The 18,228-nt window shown below is 53.5% G+C and overlaps 1 protein-coding gene across 5 annotated transcripts in view; it reads left to right on the forward strand.

The window, feature by feature from the left end:
* The first annotated feature begins 15,151 nt into the window (after positions 1 to 15,151).
* BCL11A (BCL11 transcription factor A) overlaps positions 15,152 to 18,228 on the forward strand; it is a 75,330-nt gene continuing 72,253 nt past the window's right edge. For 4 of the 5 annotated variants that reach the window (XM_036379664.2, XM_036379666.2, XM_036379663.2 and 1 more), the window contains exon 1: positions 15,152 to 15,396. In XM_036379664.2, the coding sequence (XP_036235557.1) occupies positions 15,342 to 15,396 (55 nt within the window). In that variant the 5' untranslated portion in view covers positions 15,152 to 15,341. The remainder of the gene's footprint in view (positions 15,397 to 18,228) is intronic. The other variant, XM_054514149.1, reaches the window with a different exon arrangement.

An 18,228-nucleotide genomic window follows, 5' to 3' on the forward strand; every position in this document is an offset into this window, starting at 1 on the left:
AAGATCTTCCAGTCTGCCTCCCTTTGGTTGGAATGGCTCCCTGACTCCAGGAACTCTCTCCCTCCGATCCACAGGTGGTAGGAGCAGCGTTTGGGGCAGGAGAGCTGAGCTGCTGTTAGGCAAGAAACGGGACAAACAAGTTAAAAAAAGTCCATGTTCCCAGGTGGATAAAGCTGGAGGAGAGCAAAGAAATCACCCTGGCTAAGCAGCAAACAAAAAGATGTTATTTTGTCCTTTCTGTTGTAGCATTTGTGTGGAGCTGCCAGCAGGGATGGTTTCCCCAGGTGCTCGCAGGGAGTCCTGGGCAGGCAGGGCCATTCCCCTGGGACAGGCAGAGGCCTCCCGAGCTCTGAGCCGAGTTCACAGCCTTGCCCCGCAGCTCTGGGGAAGGTCACCGTGCCTGCAGGCGCTGGAGGAATGTGCTTGTGGCAAAGCTCAACACCAGGGGAAGCAGTCCCAAGTGCTTCCTCGGGTTTTCCCTGCAGAAAGGGGGCTGGGGGAGGAGGGAGGACGAAGACAAATTTCTCTTGTGATGGACACAAGTGATGCAAAGCTCTGCATGAAAGCTGGGTAACATAAACCCTTCCCTCTTCCCCTTCCACACAGGGAGCCAGAACAAGATGTGCACGCTGCTTTACCTGTATTTTGATGTCTCAAGGCACACACATACCTCAGGCTAGCCCTATATCAGAGCAGCGGCATCAAACTTTTAATCCCTGAAATTAAAAAGGCCATCTTAACTAATAGGGGGAAAAAATACCTTGGGACATGTGCAGAGAGTGAAAAGAAACAGCGTGTAACAGTGTGGACCAAGTCCTGACCTGAAGCACAATGAACTGCACCAAAGCCTTTGGTGCAGCTACAAGTTTATAGTGTGCTGGAGTGTTGTTTATGTTACTATAAAAAAAGGTGAGAAAATATATTCAGTTACTTTCTGTTTCTCCCCATTGAGCAGATGGCAATTCATAGCTCAAACTGTTTTTTAAGCCATTTCACATTTTACTAATAAGTACAATATGCTTTTCAACAACAAGCCGTGCTCAGGCGCTTCTGCAGAGGTTATGTGGTTGTTCAGGTAGCTCAGAAATCAGAGACTTTAGGAATCCTGTTGCATTGTAGTGGCAAAAATTTTCCAGTCACATCTCATGTGGTGGAAAACACAAACTGAAACCTCTCATACTTCTTGTTTTAAATGATTTCTAATTTTGCAGGCCACAAATAATAAAAATAGTGCGCTCACCTGAACCGCCTCGGTCTGAGATTGTTTGTACCAACTATATTCTTGGTAGAATAAACTCCACTTTTTAAGGAGCTGAATAATCTTTGCATTTTAGGTGTATAATAATAGGTGGAGATGGCCATTGGGAAAGGTGAGAAAACACTGAGCAGTTCTGTTCCAGGAAGTTTTGGTGCTTTAGAATGAAAGCTGTTAATATTGCACACATTGGAAAATTCTCACCATTACATCCGTGGTTTTCTCAAAACTTGTTAAATTATATGCATGCAGGAATAAGGAAGAGTGGGTTTTATTATTAATTGACACTCATTTTTAGCTGGCATGTGGTGGCAGGTCCTCCAAAGAAACCTGAAGCACAGATTAGAGCTGAAAGTTTTGGAAATGTTCTAAATCTTTGTAGTATTGCAGAGAGGAAGTGTAATATTAAACTGACAAATTGAATATATCTATTTTTTTCAATGTAATTCACAGTTTCTTCCTATTATTTTTTACTACCCGTGGAGATAAAGCAAAACAAATTCCTCAAAACAGAGAGGAATATATTTCCAGATACCTCTTCCTATTAAGTAATGTATCTCCCTCATACATATGTACTGTCAAATATCCATCCATTCCTTTTCCACACCGCGTCTCCAGCCAGAAGTGTTGGCTATGCAAATATTGCAGAACTGACTCTTAACATATGTGCTGTGTGCCTGGCTACAGCTACACGGGAAACTCTAGGTAATAATTAGAGTCTGCATATATTATCCTGCAATTATAATTTTACATAATCGCTTATGTAATCTCGGGGCTGGTATGCGGTGAGAAACTGAGGTTACGTCAGAATTCTTCGGAAGAAAAATAAAATTATTGATCGTAAGTGCAGGTCCTAGCGAGGAAGGAGGGCAGAGAGGGAGGGATGGTGCGGCACGGAGCATCTCGGCGGTGAGAGCCACGCTGGCTCTGCTGGGAGGGACTCGCCCCCAGGAGCGAGCAGGGGCATCCCGGCGGCTCCGGGGGGGCACCGCGGAAGGCGACGAGAAAACGGAGCAGAAGTGGGAAGGTGACAAAGTGGCGGGCGCTGATTTATTGTAGGAGCCTGTGCTCGTTCCCAGCTCCTGAAACGCTGCCGGAGAGGAGCGGGATGCGGGGCTGGGGCCGCTGCGAGCCGCAGATCGAGCCGAGCGCGTCCGCCCCTTCCCGCGGGGCATCCACCAGCCCTGTCCGAGCCGCTGCCACCGCCCGAAGGGGCCGGGGGCGAGCGGGAAAAGCCCCCGGAAAGAAATAAAATAACCCAGGCACGCAGGGAAAACAACGGAGTGATAATAAATAAACCACAAAGTGAATCAGATGAAATTGCCAGGCGTTCGCTCCCGATAAACAGCAAGCTTTGTAATATCCAGGTGTTGGGGAAAGCTGTTGTCTTATAGTTTATAAATCCCTGCCGGTGGGAGGGAGGGTGAGAATCTTTGGAGGTGAATGAAATATCAAATCACGAGGCTGTATGTAGATTTATGATTGCATAAGAGGCTCGATCATTTCCATATATTGAAATGTGCTGTCCTTTCCACGACTGCCCAGCCCTTGGAGGGAGAGAGACGCTCGATTCCGCCTTGATCAATGCTGACTGTGAAGCAAGGAGGAGGAGAAGGGGGGGACCAGGCTGGCACCAGATGGAGCAGGGTCTAGGGAAAGGTCAAGGTTAGCTCAGGCTGCTATTGAATCGGTTGCAGCCTCACAGATAGATCTCTGCCTCCGAGGCACCCACTGGGGCTTCTCAGAATCAAATCTAATAGAAAAGGCAGTCACAGAATGAAATCGCTTCATCTGAATGCTAAAATTGTTATTAGGCTACATTAGAGAGATACCGGGCACATGATTACCAAAAAAGGAAGCATGCCTAGCAGTTTGCGACTGAAATAAAAGCTGTGAATATGTTGATACCATCGTGGATGTGCAAAGATAATAGATAACAGGAGAGCGGGGCAGGGAGAGACGCGTGTGTGTAACGAACAGATTAACATATTGATGCGGATGGATGTGTCCCTATGAAATTACCGTGCGCCGCCGGGGCTGCGCCTGGCCGTGCGCGGGCAGGAACGCGCGCATTCCCGCGTGTCCTGCCGTGGCCGTGCTCCTCAGCACTCCCAGGACATTTGTTCATTGCTTGGGACAGCAGGTATGACAAGTGGGAGCCTGCTCAGAGGAGAGCTTTGGAGGCAGCTCCTTGCAGGACCCACCCTCAGCTTGTGCTGCGGTGTTGCCGTCACTTTGAGTTTTGGTTTTAAGTCCTCCCGCGGGCACAGGGCTCAGACATTGTTCGAGGCCGCTCATTTTCTGGCTCATCTCAGGCAAAACTCCCAGGTGATGTCATTAGGTCCACACACATGTGCAACCCCCCCCCCCATCCTGGACACGGGAGCGTGATGTGAACGCACACATACGTGTTTGGAGCAGCGGTGGTGCTGCCAGTTGGCTTCCAGAGATCAAAGTGGGGCTGTTCCCACTTACCAGCTCCACCACGTTACCAATTCCTTAACCTACAGCACAGCCGTGTCTTAAAGAAGGATTTGGTCTTGTAAAATAAATGCTGGCTACACTAGATTAAACATGATGACTGCACTCTAAGGGTTAATAAATTTAGAATTAACAGATCATCCCAGCTTGATACAGCTACTATAGATGATTTAATATGCAGCCTAAGCAGGTTGACAGTCAGCTCACAGATGCAGATAAGATCAAACAGTCTCTTGATTCAATAGATTGAATGGTTGTACTGAGTGTCTGGAAGGTGAGTGACAGTACGTATATGGCAGGGGTTCTGGTAAAGAAGGGCTTCGATTCCCCACTGCTGTGCACTGCACTGGTTTTCCTTTTCTAGCAGTCAACCTTTTTCAGCAATCAAACCCGGAGTTAACATGAAAAAAAAATGTCTCAAATATAGTTCAGGAGAGTTATTTGAAGTTTTCAGTAATGAAAAGCTCCACGCTTTAATGGTAATCACCATTACTATGGCTAGTCTGCACTTCAGATTCCTTTTTTACGGAGAAGGCCATCGCCACCCATTCCATCCCACGGGGAGTCTCAGCTGTCCACAGGCTCTGTCTGTCTGTCCACATCAGTCTCCTTCCCTGGCAGACCTAAATCCACAGGAAGGAGCTATTTTGGAGGCCAAACAAGGACACCTTGCCCCAGACAGCCGCTGGGACTTAGTGAGTGCAGCCTTATCCTGATTCGCCGTCCAGAGGCTTTGGCTGCAGGAAACCTCGGTGGATGTAGAGTGACAAAGACAATTCCCCCGGAATGGAGCTTCTTTCTCAGCTCTTTTGCTTTTCTGGCTTAAAAGTTAATGTCTGTAGTAAGTCTTCTGTGGTTTATGTTTTCCTTTTTTGCTCTCCTGTCCTATTTAAATGGGAATGTAAAACAGTCCTCACGGAGGCTGGTGAGCAATGGGATGACAGAGTGGTCTCTAACAATTTTATTATTTGATCAAGAGTAAAAGCTCCACCTGAACCATTAGATTTTACAATATGAATATGTTTCCAGGCAATTTTAAAAACGCATATTATGCATTCAATAGACAGTCACAGGTCTGAATTGTGTCTTATTGTATTATATGGGGCCACCACCATACTGATAGGGATATTTGTGCTAGAGTTACTGCACATCTGAATGCTTATAAATTAGCTGTATGGTTTACTTTGGTGAGGTTTTAAAAATACTCCCATGGTTTTGATGAATGCCCTGCAGAAGGTTGGTGTGATGAGCAGTGCTGCTTTGAATCTGCCAGCAGAGCAAACCCAGAACCCACCTGAGATCTGTTTCTTTGTGATTTTTAAAAACGGGCTCATGTACTTTTGCAAATGCTTACCTGTGAATTATAGTTTCATTTTAGTTTAGAAACCAGTGGCTCCCTTCCCATCCCTCAAACGCTGAGTTAGAAAAGAGAGGGCCTGGATGTGTGCTTTGGATACAGATCCACACGGGACCCTCCACAGATTTGCTGAGCAGGTCTGCCACGCCACTCAGGGCTGAGCCAGTCTTTTTCCTACTCCATGCCTGGGAGCACCTCTGGGAGCCCATGGAGGCACGAAAATCTTCATCTTCTAACTCCAGACAGGCGACATCAAACTGCGGAGGAACAGCACTCAGATACCCCTTGCAGAAGAAATGCCCAAGCAGAAGGGCCCAGGGGCACACTGAGGGAGCCGTGTGGGGCTGGGAGGGCTGGGGGAAACCGTGGGGCTGGGGGAGCCGTGGGGCTGGGGAAGCCGTGGGGCTGGGGAAGCCGTGGGGCTGGGGAGCCGTGGGGCTGGGGGAGCCGTGCGGCTGGGGAAGCCGTGCGGCTGGGGAAGCCGTGGGGCTGGGGAAGCCGTGGGGCTGGGGAAACCGTGGGGCTGGGGGAGCCGTGGCGCTGGGGGAGCCGTGGGGCTGGGGGAGCCGTGGCGCTGGGGGAGCCGTGGCGCTGGGGGAGCCGTGGGGCTGGGGGAGCCGTGCGGCTGGGGAAGCCGTGCGGCTGGGGAAGCCGTGGGGCTGGGGAAACCGTGGGGCTGGGAAAGCCGTGGGGCTGGGGGAGCCGTGGCGCTGGGGGAGCCGTGGGGCTGGGGAAACCGTGGGGCTGGGGAAGCCGTGGGGCTGGGGGAGCCATGGCGCTGGGGAAGCCGTGGCGCTGGGGGAGCCGTGGGGCTGGGGGAGCCGTGGGGCTGGGGGAGCCGTGGCGCTGGGGGAGCCGTGGGGCTGGGGGAAACCGTGGCGCTGGGGGAGCCGTGGCGCTGGGGGAGCCGTGCGGCTCGGGGAGCGCTGTCCCTGCTCCGAGGGCCCCGGCGGGGCCCGGGCCTGGAGCGGCCGCCGCGCCCCCCGGGTGCCCCCGCGGCGGCGGAGGCGCTTCCCGAGGCGGAACCAGCGGAACCAGTGATCTGGCAGCAATCTGCATATTGATGGTGCCTCCTGCCGCTCTCCCTGATTGCTTCTCAGGAAGGAAAGGTAACAGGAAAATACTGAACCCCCTCTCCAAAGTGGCGGAGAACGTGCACGGGGGCTTTGATGGAAGAGTAAAGCCGGCTAAAGCCCATGGCGGGGAATTTGTTTGCCAAACTGATTTTTGTCTTAGGACTTGAAAGCAGTTGTGTGTTTCTTTTCTGGTTTTTTAAAGTTCTGAGGCTGAAAATGTGAGGTCCGTGCTAGAGAGGAGCGCTGATCACTTCAGGGAAAAGTAATTAGCCTCGTCATGTTCGCTGAATGCGTAAGTCTAAGGAGGAGGCAATCCTTGGAGATTGGGAAAGGCATTGAACAGACACTTTAAAAGTACAGTGCCGTGGTACAGGTATTTTTTAGTCCCTCTCATAAGCAATGTACAGATGTGCAGCGTGGCATTGAATGTAGGAGCTAATAGAGAATAGTTTCACTTTTATTGGCTCTGAGTGCAGTGGCTGCCTAGGACACACTATTGTGAGGCACTTGCCTGGGACACACATTTTGTGAGGCGTTTTTGGCCTTCCTCGTGGGAATGGCCATGGCTGTGGCCCTGAGTGTTCAGATCCCTTCATTTCTGGGCAGCACCAAGCAGGGTGCCAGGAGCTCATCTCAGCCCCGTGCTGAAGGGCTGCCCAGCACTGTTCAGCAGGAGATGGCAGTGGATCCCATCTGCTCTGTCCCAGTGCTCCAGCCACACCTAGACCAAGCTTCTCCCTACAGACTGGTGCTCTCTATGGCCTGGCTTTACCCCGTGGATATCTATAGCACCCAAACGTCTGAGGGAGGTGTGTGTCAGCACAGACAGTGCATGGAGCTCTCTCTCCATGTGTTTACATCTACTTGTCTCTCTCTCTCCAGGCTCTCAGATGCTGTGAAACTAAATAGGATAGGGCAAATTACAGTCTAAATTGTGAATACATTAATTTCAGTATGGTAATATCAAACATTGTACTTATTTCTGATTTCTGTATTTAATTTCCCCTGCTTTTTTAAATGCTGGGGAATAGTTGCTCAGTGAACAATAGCATTAGTACAATAACTCCCCCCAACCCCAGCATTCATACTTAATGCACATCAGCTTTCTATGTAATGCCATACAATATACTTGCACGTTATTTTAATTGAGTGAAATCTTATTCACACTGGTGGGAGAAGGCATTCTTTTCACTGCAGCCAGGATTCACACTGCACTGACAGAATGATGTGTGCTGACAATAACAAATGGTGGCAAAACTATCCAAACTGCTCAAAGAAGTGGGCTCTTATCACAGGTTATTCACCACCACTCCTGCTCCCCCTCAGTGCTGTGTCTTTCTGTGCAGCTTTGGGCTATATAATAATTTATTCTTCTGACTACAGAGAGTTGCATTAAAATATTATTGTAAGCATTTTAACAATTAAGCTGAAATTTTGTGTAGAATAAATATGGTAAAGGAGAAAACCCACAGTAAAGCTGTCCTTATTTTTAAGCACAGAGAAAGGACTCTGCTCTCTCAACTATTAATTATTTTTCATCTAGAAAAGATCCTCACACAAACTATGTCATGTTCTGCAAAGCAGGCGCATTTCTTCTTGGCTGGAGCTAAAAGCTAAACCTAAATGTCACCTGAAAAAGTCATATAAAATGAATATAGAGAATGATGATTGTGTATGTTAAATCTCAGTTCGATGCATTCTACGTGACTAAAAGTTGAAGCTCTAAAAAGCAATGTGAGTTATTTACAGAAGATGTTAAGGCACCAATCTAACAGCATGCTTGAGTACATGCTTACTTTAAGCATGTAAGTACAGCTGATGTGCCCAAAGATAAATATGTGCTTAAGAATTTTGCAGTACCCAAGGCCAAGTAGATTCCTCTGGCAGGGGCTATATCAAGCAGAGTTAGAGGAGGAAAATCCATTTTTATTGCACTGTCCTTTCTAATGTCCCTCACACCAAGTGTGCTAGGAAGGAGGGACTGTGTTCAGCAGCAGATAAGTAAACAACTAAATCTTTCTTCATCTTGTGTAGAAAAATTAATTTCTCAATAGAAATAATTTCTTTTTGCTTGCTGATGTCGAGTTTCTCAAATTAGCGGGTTATTTTTTGTTATTCTACTTTTGAAAATTGATTTGAGGTATAGCTGGATTTATTTTTCAAGACTAAATGTTTGCCTTTCCCTGCTGCCACATGCAGAGTAGGGCTTTCCAGATTTCCTCATCGGGACAGTTTGATCCCCTTGGATGTAATCTTGCTCAGAAGTGCACTTACCAGCTCAAGTCAGAACAGGAATTTAAGAAGCTTTTTGTGTCAATGACCTGCCTTCCTACTGCTCATGGGCTTGGACACAGTCACCTTGCTTGGGATCTCATCAGTGTCTCAAAAGGACCAGCTTGTGCCATCATGGCTTCCTGAGAGGCAACACAGGTAGGGGGATTTGGATGTGTGGGACATCCTGGCCAGGAGCCCCTGGCTTCTCACGGAGCTCTGTTTTGGAATGGCTCCCACAGGACACAGCCCTGCAGTGTGAGTGCCCCGGGCTGCAGCCAAGCTTGGTCAAAACCCTTCCTGAAACAGATGGAGATGCTGCTCTTGAGGAGTTCAGGTGTCCCTGCTCCTTGGACTGTATGAGGAGGGGGGCATGGAAACTCTGGGATCCAGCTTTGTGACAGCAATCCACTCACAGCTCCTGGCTCTTCTTTCTGGCCCTGGGCTGGGTTTGTTTGCTGTAGGGTCATGGAAAATCTCGAGTCTGCATCTAAACTAAACATGCACTCTTTGTCTTAGTGTGATTTGAGGTGATAAAACCTGACTTTTGCAAGTTTAAAGCTAGGGAAAAGTAGGGAGCATTTATCAGCAAAATCCTTTGTAACACAAACCAATATTTAAATTCAGGCTCGATATTCAAAACTGAATGGCTCATCCCTTTCTAAGTGAGGCCAGCACACTGGTAGGACTCATTTCCACACATTTCTGGGGGAAAGATAAAGCCCAGGAAGATTAAAAGATTCCAAGAAACTGTTAGCAAAGATATTTATTTATGTTGTCTTTATCTTACACATTTAGGACCCTCTTTGGAGATAACTAAGGTGTCATTTCTTGTTCCTGGCCTCTTCTCAGTGTGTAGGAACAGGCAGGTGGGTCAGGGTGGTAGGTGTGCCCTGTGAAATCCTTAGGGTAGCTGTAGATTTACCTGGAGTATCCATACATATTCCATTGAGTAGGGAGCTTCAGAAGAGCTAGAAGTACCAAATTCATACCCTAGATGTCAGTAAAAGAAAAAAACATTAAAACCCATTAAAAATCATTTTATGAAAGTCTGTGAATCAAGCAATGGGTTAGCCAATTATTCATAAGATAATTCCCTATATGGACTGACTGTTGGAGTCCCAAGTTTCAGCTCAATCAAATTTACACAGCCCAAGTTATAACCTCTTCAAGATGGGGATTGTAACAGGAGCACTGACAGACCAGAACTACTGTGCCTCTTCAGTAACAAAAGCTCAGCTACCTCACTCGTGCTGGGGCTGCTGGGGCTGCAATAATTAAGACTGTATGGATTTGCATTATAGGTCAGGTTCTGGGAGGTTTTAAATGCACATAGTTTAAATCACGTTGGCCTGAAATGTAGCATAGAAACGCTCAGGGGCAGGTCACGTGTTTACTTATAAAAAGACATAAATATTAAACCTACAATATGACAACTAAGTAAGTAGTGCAAACTAAAGCCCGTTTGGCTGAAATCAAACATTTGATTAAAAATGAGATTTTTTAGTAATGCCTTCCTCTGCCTGCCCACACACAAGCAAAACTCTTTGTGTGCTTCACGGGAGGGTTTTTGCCACTTCAAAGTCTGTTCCCTGAGCACTTGGTGCCATTTATTTCACAGTGATCCCCAGAAAGCGCAGTCAAGGTTCAGGGCTCCATCGTGCTAGGTGCTGTGCAAGCAGAGGCAGGCTGAAATCCCAGGCCTTGCTGAACAACCCATGGAAGAAAAGTCTCCCCAAGTTGAGGGTTTTACTCCAGGTCCTGCCTAGGGCGAGGCGATAACGAAATCTTTCTGTCACCTGGCGCTCAGATGTCTGTGATCCTGCACAGACTCGCTGCTCTGTGTGCTGTGCCTGCTAGTAAGAGCTTGCAAAATCAGAGTTTATTTTGAGCCTTTATTAAAAAAGGGGAGAGGGGAAAAAAAAAAAAAAAAAAGGAAAAGGAGAAAAGGCAAAGCAGTGCACCCAAGTTTCTCCTGCGGGAATAGCAATGCACGTACTATTTCTAGAACGTGCAAGTACTCTGCTCGTTCACGGGAGTCAGCCTGGTGTGATAAGAGTTCCACCCACGGTGCCTCCGCCCGACGGAGGCTATCGAGGCGGTGTGGGAAAGCACCCGTGCGATCTGCCTGCCGTTACATAACGCACCCGGCGCCGGGAACTGCCAGAGCTCTGGAATTTGTGTTTGGTCCTAATGTTCTGTGGTGTTGGCAAGTGAGATTCCTGCTCTGAGTGAGTGACAGCTGGAGCTTCGAAGCAGGAACATTTGCCCACCAAAGTTGCTGAACTCACCCACTGCCAAGTCTGTCACTGAAGCAGCAGATAGGCAGGGACAGCAGTGCGTGGCATGAACGGTGCCATGCTCCTTTGCACCTTCAGCTCCCAGCCCCGGGTGCCTGCCTGAGATGGAGGAAGGCCACACTTCTCAATGTTGGTTTTATGTCCCTTCCTACAGCAACCTCTAAGACTCTCCGGTGCTTGGATGTAGGGAGGACCATGCTGTTTATCAGGCAGAGAGCTGTGTATGAGGAAAGGACAGATACATTTCGGCAGATTTAAATCTTAGACTGATTCTTACAGCATGAATGTTCTCACCTGGGCACCCTGTCCTGCTGCTGCAGGTTCCTGTCATTGCTGTGGGACAGGGATGGGTGCCCACCGCTGTTCTCAGCTGCTCCAGGGCTGGTGTCTCAGGGCTCTGGTTCACGTGGGACAGCCTGGGGCGGGATGGGCACTCAGCTAATGAGACAGACCCTTCTCGAAGGTTAGCTTCCCCTTGGAGGCAGCCTGAAACCCACCATGGCTCTGATTTCAGCGTGTACCTCAGAACTTGCTGAGGTGTAGGGCCACATTTCCCCCAGCTGACTTTGCTCTGGGGCTAGGAGTCCGTAGGCAAGGAGCAGCTGATAACATGGCCAGGGTGACAGCAGCTCCAAACGCTGCTGCAGCAGCACGACTGCGAGGCATGCCCTGCAGCTTGGACAAAGGGCTGTGCAGGGGCAGGAGGTGACACAGGTTTGTGTCAGTGCACAGAACATGATCTCTGGGTCGTCTACTGTGCTGGCCTGGGTTTGTTTTCACCTGCCCTTCCAATCTGCCCGGGTTTCTAGGTGTTAGCAGCCAGCACTTGGGCATTTCTCTCTGTGTTCACCTGCCACTTGCAGTGGGTTTGTCAGCACAACCCAGCCAGGGAAGAGCGTGCAGGAGGTGCAGACAGGGCTGGAGATGCTCGGCGTGTCACGGAGGTGCTGGGGGGTGGCAGCAGAGACGCAGGAGGTGCAGCCCGTGGGGTGCATCGCCCTTGCTGCGCAGCTCTCCCGCGGCGCTCCCAGCCCCGGCTGTGCCCTCTGGCCCCGTCTCTGCCCCCGGGGCTGACCCCGCTGCCATCACCAGCCTCTCCGGCAGTGCCGGGGCCATCCGAGCCCCCTTCCCGCGGGTGTCCGAGCCCAGGGCGCTGGCGGGGCTGCCCTGTCTGGGGGGATGCTCAGCCCGCATCCCTCCCCGCAGCGCCCGGCTCAGGCTGTAGCAAACTCCCTGGCAAGAGCTGTTTGTTGACCACATTCACGTTCAGAGCCCTGAAGCTAAAAGCACTTTACACCATAAAATAAAAGCACTGTCTTTTTTTCTAAAAGGTTACGTCTGGAGGCCACGCTGCTCATACTTCATACAGAAAACTACTGAAAGGGCTATGAAATCCTCTATGATTTACACTCCCTCTCAGTGCATTAGGATATAGATCTACTCGACTCTAAAAATACTGTGGAGTTTCTAACCGACGTGAATATATGTGCATTATTTCAGAAAGTCTGTTAGAAAACTTGTCAACACATTATAAAGCATAAACCAGGACTTGGCCATTAAATACAGAGATCAGAGACAAAATGTATACGGCAGGAAGTACCGAGAAAAGTCCCTCCATTCAAAAAAAAGTCTATTAGCTAAAAGTTTACACACAATATACACCAAAAGGTTTAGAGCGAGACCGTGGACCGCAATTACAAGGCATAAATGGAATCAGTAGGGGCTTTACAGTCCCCAGCGCAGTTAACTGGGCTGCCAGAAAATAATTTTAATATTGTCATAATTTATTACCCACCGAAAGCCACATCAAGGATTGTAAATACAGTCACTTTGTGTCCACGACTGCTCGTTAAACAGCCTCGTTCCCTTCCCCTAAAAATACAATGAAATAAAAACCCACCTGCATTATTAATCTGCGGTCATGCCGTGTTAAAAATGTCTTCTCACTCCTTTTCTTTCTTGAGATTTGTTATCTCCCTCCAATCACATGACAATGCGAAGCGCTGTGGGGTGGGGTGGGGGGGTACAGGAACGAGGGGGAGCCAGCACTTTTGCGATCAAATGCTAATATTAATAATTATCCAGCCAGGATGAAATATTATTTTTAAGGCAGCGAGTTTCCATTTAAATCGAGGCATTTTTACGGTGCTGGAATTAAGGGCATGCTGATGGTAAGAACATCCTCGCTGCCATTCATGAAAGCATCTGTAAAATTAGCTCCTGACTGTAGGTTTTGAGATGCGATCTGGGAAGTCACCTCTGGAATCTCAAACACGGCACGATAATGAAACAGATTTAGTTGTCACCAAGTGCTTAATTTGCTATGATTTTTAGAAAAGAAAATCAATGAACGATGCCTGTGATTGGGAATAAGCACAGGTAGGTGTTCTGATGCAGGTTGGCTTTAGAGAGCGTAATGAATTGTAATTCAGAGGAGTGTTAACTGCGAACCGCAGAACCTTTCAGGGGTAATAAAGTCATTACTTTTTACATTGCAGCCACCTTCAAAAGCTTTATACGTGCCATTAGATATAAATCAAGCCCCATATATATATCTGCATCTCCGGTTCAGACACACTCGCCCGTGTGCACGCCTGGCAGGGACATGTGCACGCCTGGCACCGCCAGCCCTGCGAGCGGCGTGAGCCCAGAGCCGCCGCTGGTGTCACCTGCGCTGGCTCCCGGCGCCGCGTCCCGCACCCGCTCCCGCAGCCTCCGCGGGGCGCATCCCCGTGCCGCCGGAGAAAGGAGGGGAGCGGGGGCCGGGGGGGCCGAGCGGCGGCGGGCGGAGCCGGGGGGCGGCTGGCGGGAAGCTGAAACCATCGCACGGCGGAGCGGCTCGGCCCCGGCCCCCGGCAGCTCCGCCAACAGGTCCCCGCCGAGCCCCGGCCCCGCCGCCCCCTCGCTGCCCCGGGCGGCCGCGGCTCTGCCCTAAGGCCGAGTCTCCCTTAGGGCGGCGGGCAGCTCCTCGTTCCCCCCCGGGCTCTGCTCGGGCTGTCCGCCGCCGTCCCGGGCACGCTTAGCCCCTCGCACTCCCTTCGCAGCCGCACTTTGCTCCGCACACCCGCTCGCCTCCAGAGCTTATTTCTACCGCAACCTGATCCCTCCCGGCGCCGGCAGCGTCCGCCTCGCTCCGGGTCCTTTCGGCGAAGTTGCAGCCGCTGCCGCCGCCGCATCCTCCCAACTCCAGCCACTTCTCGGTGCCCGCTGCCGCCTCGCCTCCCCCCCTCTCCCGCCCTCCCCCGTTGCCAGCCCGCTGCCCGCGCCGCCCCGCCGCCGGCAGCCCCGCGTTTCGCTTTCGTTCAGAGCTCGTGGCTGCGGGTAGGGCTCGGAGCGCCGCCGGGGCACGGAGGGGGGCTCCGGGGCTGGCGGGCGCGGGCAAAGCCGCCAGGTCCCGCCGCCCTCCGCTCCCGGCTCCTGCGGCTTCTCCTCCCCTGCCCGCCGCTTCCTCGCCCGCCAAACTCCGCTCGCCGCTCCCCCGCCCGCCCCGGGGCAAGGGCCGCCTCTCGCCGCCGAAGTTTCCCGCGGCCCGGCCCGAGCCCCCGCCGCCCCCCGGCTCCCCGCGGGGCCGCCGCCGCCGCCGTCCCCCGGGGACGGGCCGCAGCTCCCGGGAGGAGGGGACTCGGCGGCTTCGAGGAGGATGGGGGGGGGGGCGAGCGGGGAAGCCGGGAGCCGGATGCACCCCCCCCCGCTTGCTTTTTGGGTGGTCTCCGGTCCTACCTGGCTTCCCCCAGCTCCCCCACCTCCTCGGCACAGCCCGCGGCCAGCCTGCCCCGCAGCCCTCTCTGCCCGGCTCTGGCTTCACCGATGTGTTTGCTTTTCCAGCGGGGGTGTGCGTGCGAGAGCTGCCGCTGCCTGCCTGCCTGCTCGCTCGCTTTCTCCCGCTCCTTTTCCTCCCTTCTCTCTCCCCGTGTGCGTGTTCAATTTCCCCCCCTCGCCCCTCTCCGGGGTCCCCTCTTGCACCCGCTCCTCGGCGGCCACTCGCGGCTCCGGCCGCCGCCCCCTCCGCCCCCGGCCCCCCGGCTCCATTCGGCAGCGTGCGCCGGGCGGCCGGTGCGCCCCCCCCCGCCGCGCCCCCTCCCCTCTCCCCCCTGCGATCACTGTCCATTGGCTTGTCCTGCTCTCTTTTTCATGTCCAGCCCCTGATGAGTGTCCATTGGTGTTGCCTTCGCCTTCCCTCCTCCCCTCTCCCCGGCTTGCCCTGCCCATGTTTTGTATGTCTCTGTCCATCCAGGCTCCTGACGTTCAAGTTCGCAGGGACGTCACGTCCGCACTTGAACTTGCAGCTCAGGGGGGCTTTTGCCATTTTTTTCATCTCTCTCTCTCCTTCTCTCTCTCCCTCTCTCTCTCTCCCTCTCCCTCTCTCTCTTTTTTTTCCTTGCACAAAAAAAAAAAAAAAAAAAAAAAAAAAAAAAAAAAAAAAGCCATGACTGCTATCCCACAATTCATCTTCCCTGCGCCATCTTTGTATTATTTCTAATTTATTTTGGATGTCAAAAGACATTGATGAAGATATTTTCTCTGGAGTCTCCTTCCTCTCTAACCCGTCTCTCCCGATGTGAACCGAGCGACTCACAAGCCACCGAAGCCACCAACCCACCATGTCGCGCCGCAAGCAAGGCAAACCCCAGCACTTAAGCAAACGGGAATTTTCACGTAAGTAACCCGGAGAGCAATTTATTTCATTTCCCCTTCACGGATTTAATTTTTAATTCGAGCGAGAGCAGGGAAAAAAAAAAAATTAAAAGTGAGAGGGAGTGAGCGAGTCGGGGAAAAAATGAACTCAGCGCCGGCTCGGGATTCTCGGCATTCCGGGTAATTTCTCCCTCTCTAATTTAATCACCTTGATGACTTTTCTTCTCTTTCTGCCCGTGCCCCTCGCCCTCCGGAGCGCACTCCGCTGCCCCGCTCCGCGCTCGCCTCTCGCCTCCCGCTCTCCGCGCTCTTTGGCGGCAAGAGCGGCAGCTCTCGCCCGGCACCGGGAGAGGCGCGGGCGAGGTGCAGGGCTGCCGGGGGCACAGCCGGCCGAAAGTGGGAAGAAATTCCTGCGGGAACGGCGGGCTGCACGCCGGACACCGCGGCGGCCGGGAGGGCGGGATGTGCGGGCGAGCGGAGCGCGGAGAAAGTCCGGCGGCCGGAGTCCCCCGGGCTGCCGGCGGGCTCGCCCCCTCGCCCCGCGGCGCCCTCCCGGGGGGGCCACAGCCGAGCCCAGCGGGGCCGCCTCCCTTTTGTTTCCGCCGCGGGGCGCGGGGTGGCCGTCCCGCCGCTCCCCGCCGCCCCGGGCCGGCGCCGTGCGGGGCTCCGCCGCCCCGACCTCGCCCCGCGCCCGCCCCGCCGCCGCTCCGGCTGGGGCTGGGGCGGGGGACGGCACCGGGCGGCGAGGGAGCCGAGCCGAGCCGCGCCGCGCCGGCTGGGATTCCCTCCTCGCCCTCGCCTCGCGTTCTCCCGCTCGCTTACTATTTTTTGGAAGATTTTCAAAAAAAAAAAAAAAAAGTGGAAGTGGATTTTGATTGGGAAAAATCTCGTGTCTGAATGTTTACAAGCACCGCGTGTGCGGGGAGCCTCCTGCCAACAAACACAGGCGAGAGCGAGCCCGGGCTGAGCACACACGCGCGCTCACACACACACACGCACACACACACGCGCACACACACACACACACTCGCACCCTCACACCCGCGAACGGCCCTTTCTCGCCGCCGCATTTCAACCCCAAACCAAATCCGCTCTCCCCGGGAGAGAAAAAACAAACCCCGAGCCCCACCACACCGTTCGCAACAAAAACTCTCCGGCTCCCTCCGTCCCTCCCTCCAGCCGCCACCACACACACCAGGGCTAGATGCAAGATAAGCGGGAGCGCTCTTTGCACAACAAAAGGCAACTCGAGCTGGAAAGGTTTGGGGCGAGGGGGGTGGGAAGGAAGGGAGAAAAAAAAAAATCCTCTTTTCCTCGGGGTGAGCCTGGGGGAAGGGGAAATGCTGCATGCTTTTCCTCACTCCTTTCCCTCACTTTTCTTTATTTCTTCCTTTCTCTCTCTCCCATTACTCCCGGCGGGTTTTGTTCTCTCCCAGGGATGGCAGAAAACCCAGGGCCGTTTCTTCCTGCCAGCCATCCCCGGCTCCCTCGGCCCTTCGCAAAGCCCCCCAAACTTTCCGCCGCGATTTCTCTTCCCCCACGGCCGCCCAGACATTGCGGCCAGGTTCGCACATGGAGCGAAGGAAGCGGCGCTGGCTCTTTGCAGGCGGCCGCTCCGCCGCGGGCAGGGCCGGCCGGGGGCTCTGCCTGCCCAAAGTTTGCCCTAAAACCCGGGGTGTGTCGGGGGCTCAGCCCCTCCCCCCGCCATCTCTTTCCCCCGATACTTTTCGGGGAGCCTTTTTTTTTTAATTTTTTTTTTTTTGTTTTCATTGCCTGGCTAGGGATGGGGTGCAGCATCACTGGCATATGGGGATGGGGCCCCCCCGGAAATGGGGGGTGCACGGGGGTGCTTTCCCCAGGCGGCCCTGGAAGTGAGGTGCGGGGAGCAGGGATCGCGGCGGCAGCGGAGCAGGGGATGGGGGGCTCCGGCTCGGCCCCCGGGGCAGCGGCGGCGGGCGGGATCCCCGCGGCTGCTCCCGGCCGAGCAGCCCGGGCCGGCGCGGAGCGCGCCCACGTGCGGGGCGGGAGCGGCGGCCGGGCCGGGCCCGGGGGTCCCTGCGGCCAGAGCCGCCCCGGCCGTGGGGAGGGGGCGTGGGTGGGCCGGGAGCCGGGGGGGAAAGGGAGGCCGGGCCGGGGGAGCGGCGCGCCGGGGATGCGGCGGCGGGGCCGGGGCCGGGGCGGCGGAGGCGGCGGGCGGGATCCGTGCCCGCTTCGGTCGCTAGGAGGCACAGCGAGATCAAACAACCGGGCAGCCCCGCGAACTTGAACCTGGCCGGCTCCTCCGCTGCCGCCCGGCCGGCGGGAGGGGGAGGGCGCCCAGCTCCCTCCCCTCCACCCCCCCCACGCCCCCCTCCCTCTTCTTCTTTGTTCTTAATTTTGCGCGGAGTTTGCTTGCTCCGGGAGGCAGCGGGGGATGCTCGCCTTCCCCCCCCCGGGTTTCCCCTCCCTCCCCATAACGTGTTGGCGGTTCCCATTGTACCCCCAAGTCTCCCTTTCCTCGCACCGCACGATCCGAAGACACAAATTTGGGATTAAAGAACCCTTCTCCATCCTTCCCACGGTACGGTGCGGGAAAATGCCCCGGCAGCGCATCCCGCATTGCCCCGCGGGCATTTCTCCTCACCGTACTGTGGCACCCCCCTCCCCGCCCCATCACCCCCAGTACCTCCTTTATCCCGGCACTCCAAAATCCATCCCTCTTTTGCCGGTGCGGTTGTTTTGGTGGCTGGGAACAGGGGGAAAAAGGGGGGAGTAGGAGGGCGAAGGGGGAAAGCTGAAAAGACATGTTGGTGGAAGGGCAATTTGCATGAAAAATAAGAGACGGATGATTAGGGACCCAGGCAGGGAATTTTG

Source organism: Molothrus ater, chromosome 3 (genome assembly GCF_012460135.2).
Source record: "Molothrus ater isolate BHLD 08-10-18 breed brown headed cowbird chromosome 3, BPBGC_Mater_1.1, whole genome shotgun sequence".
Lineage (NCBI taxonomy): Eukaryota > Metazoa > Chordata > Aves > Passeriformes > Icteridae > Molothrus > Molothrus ater.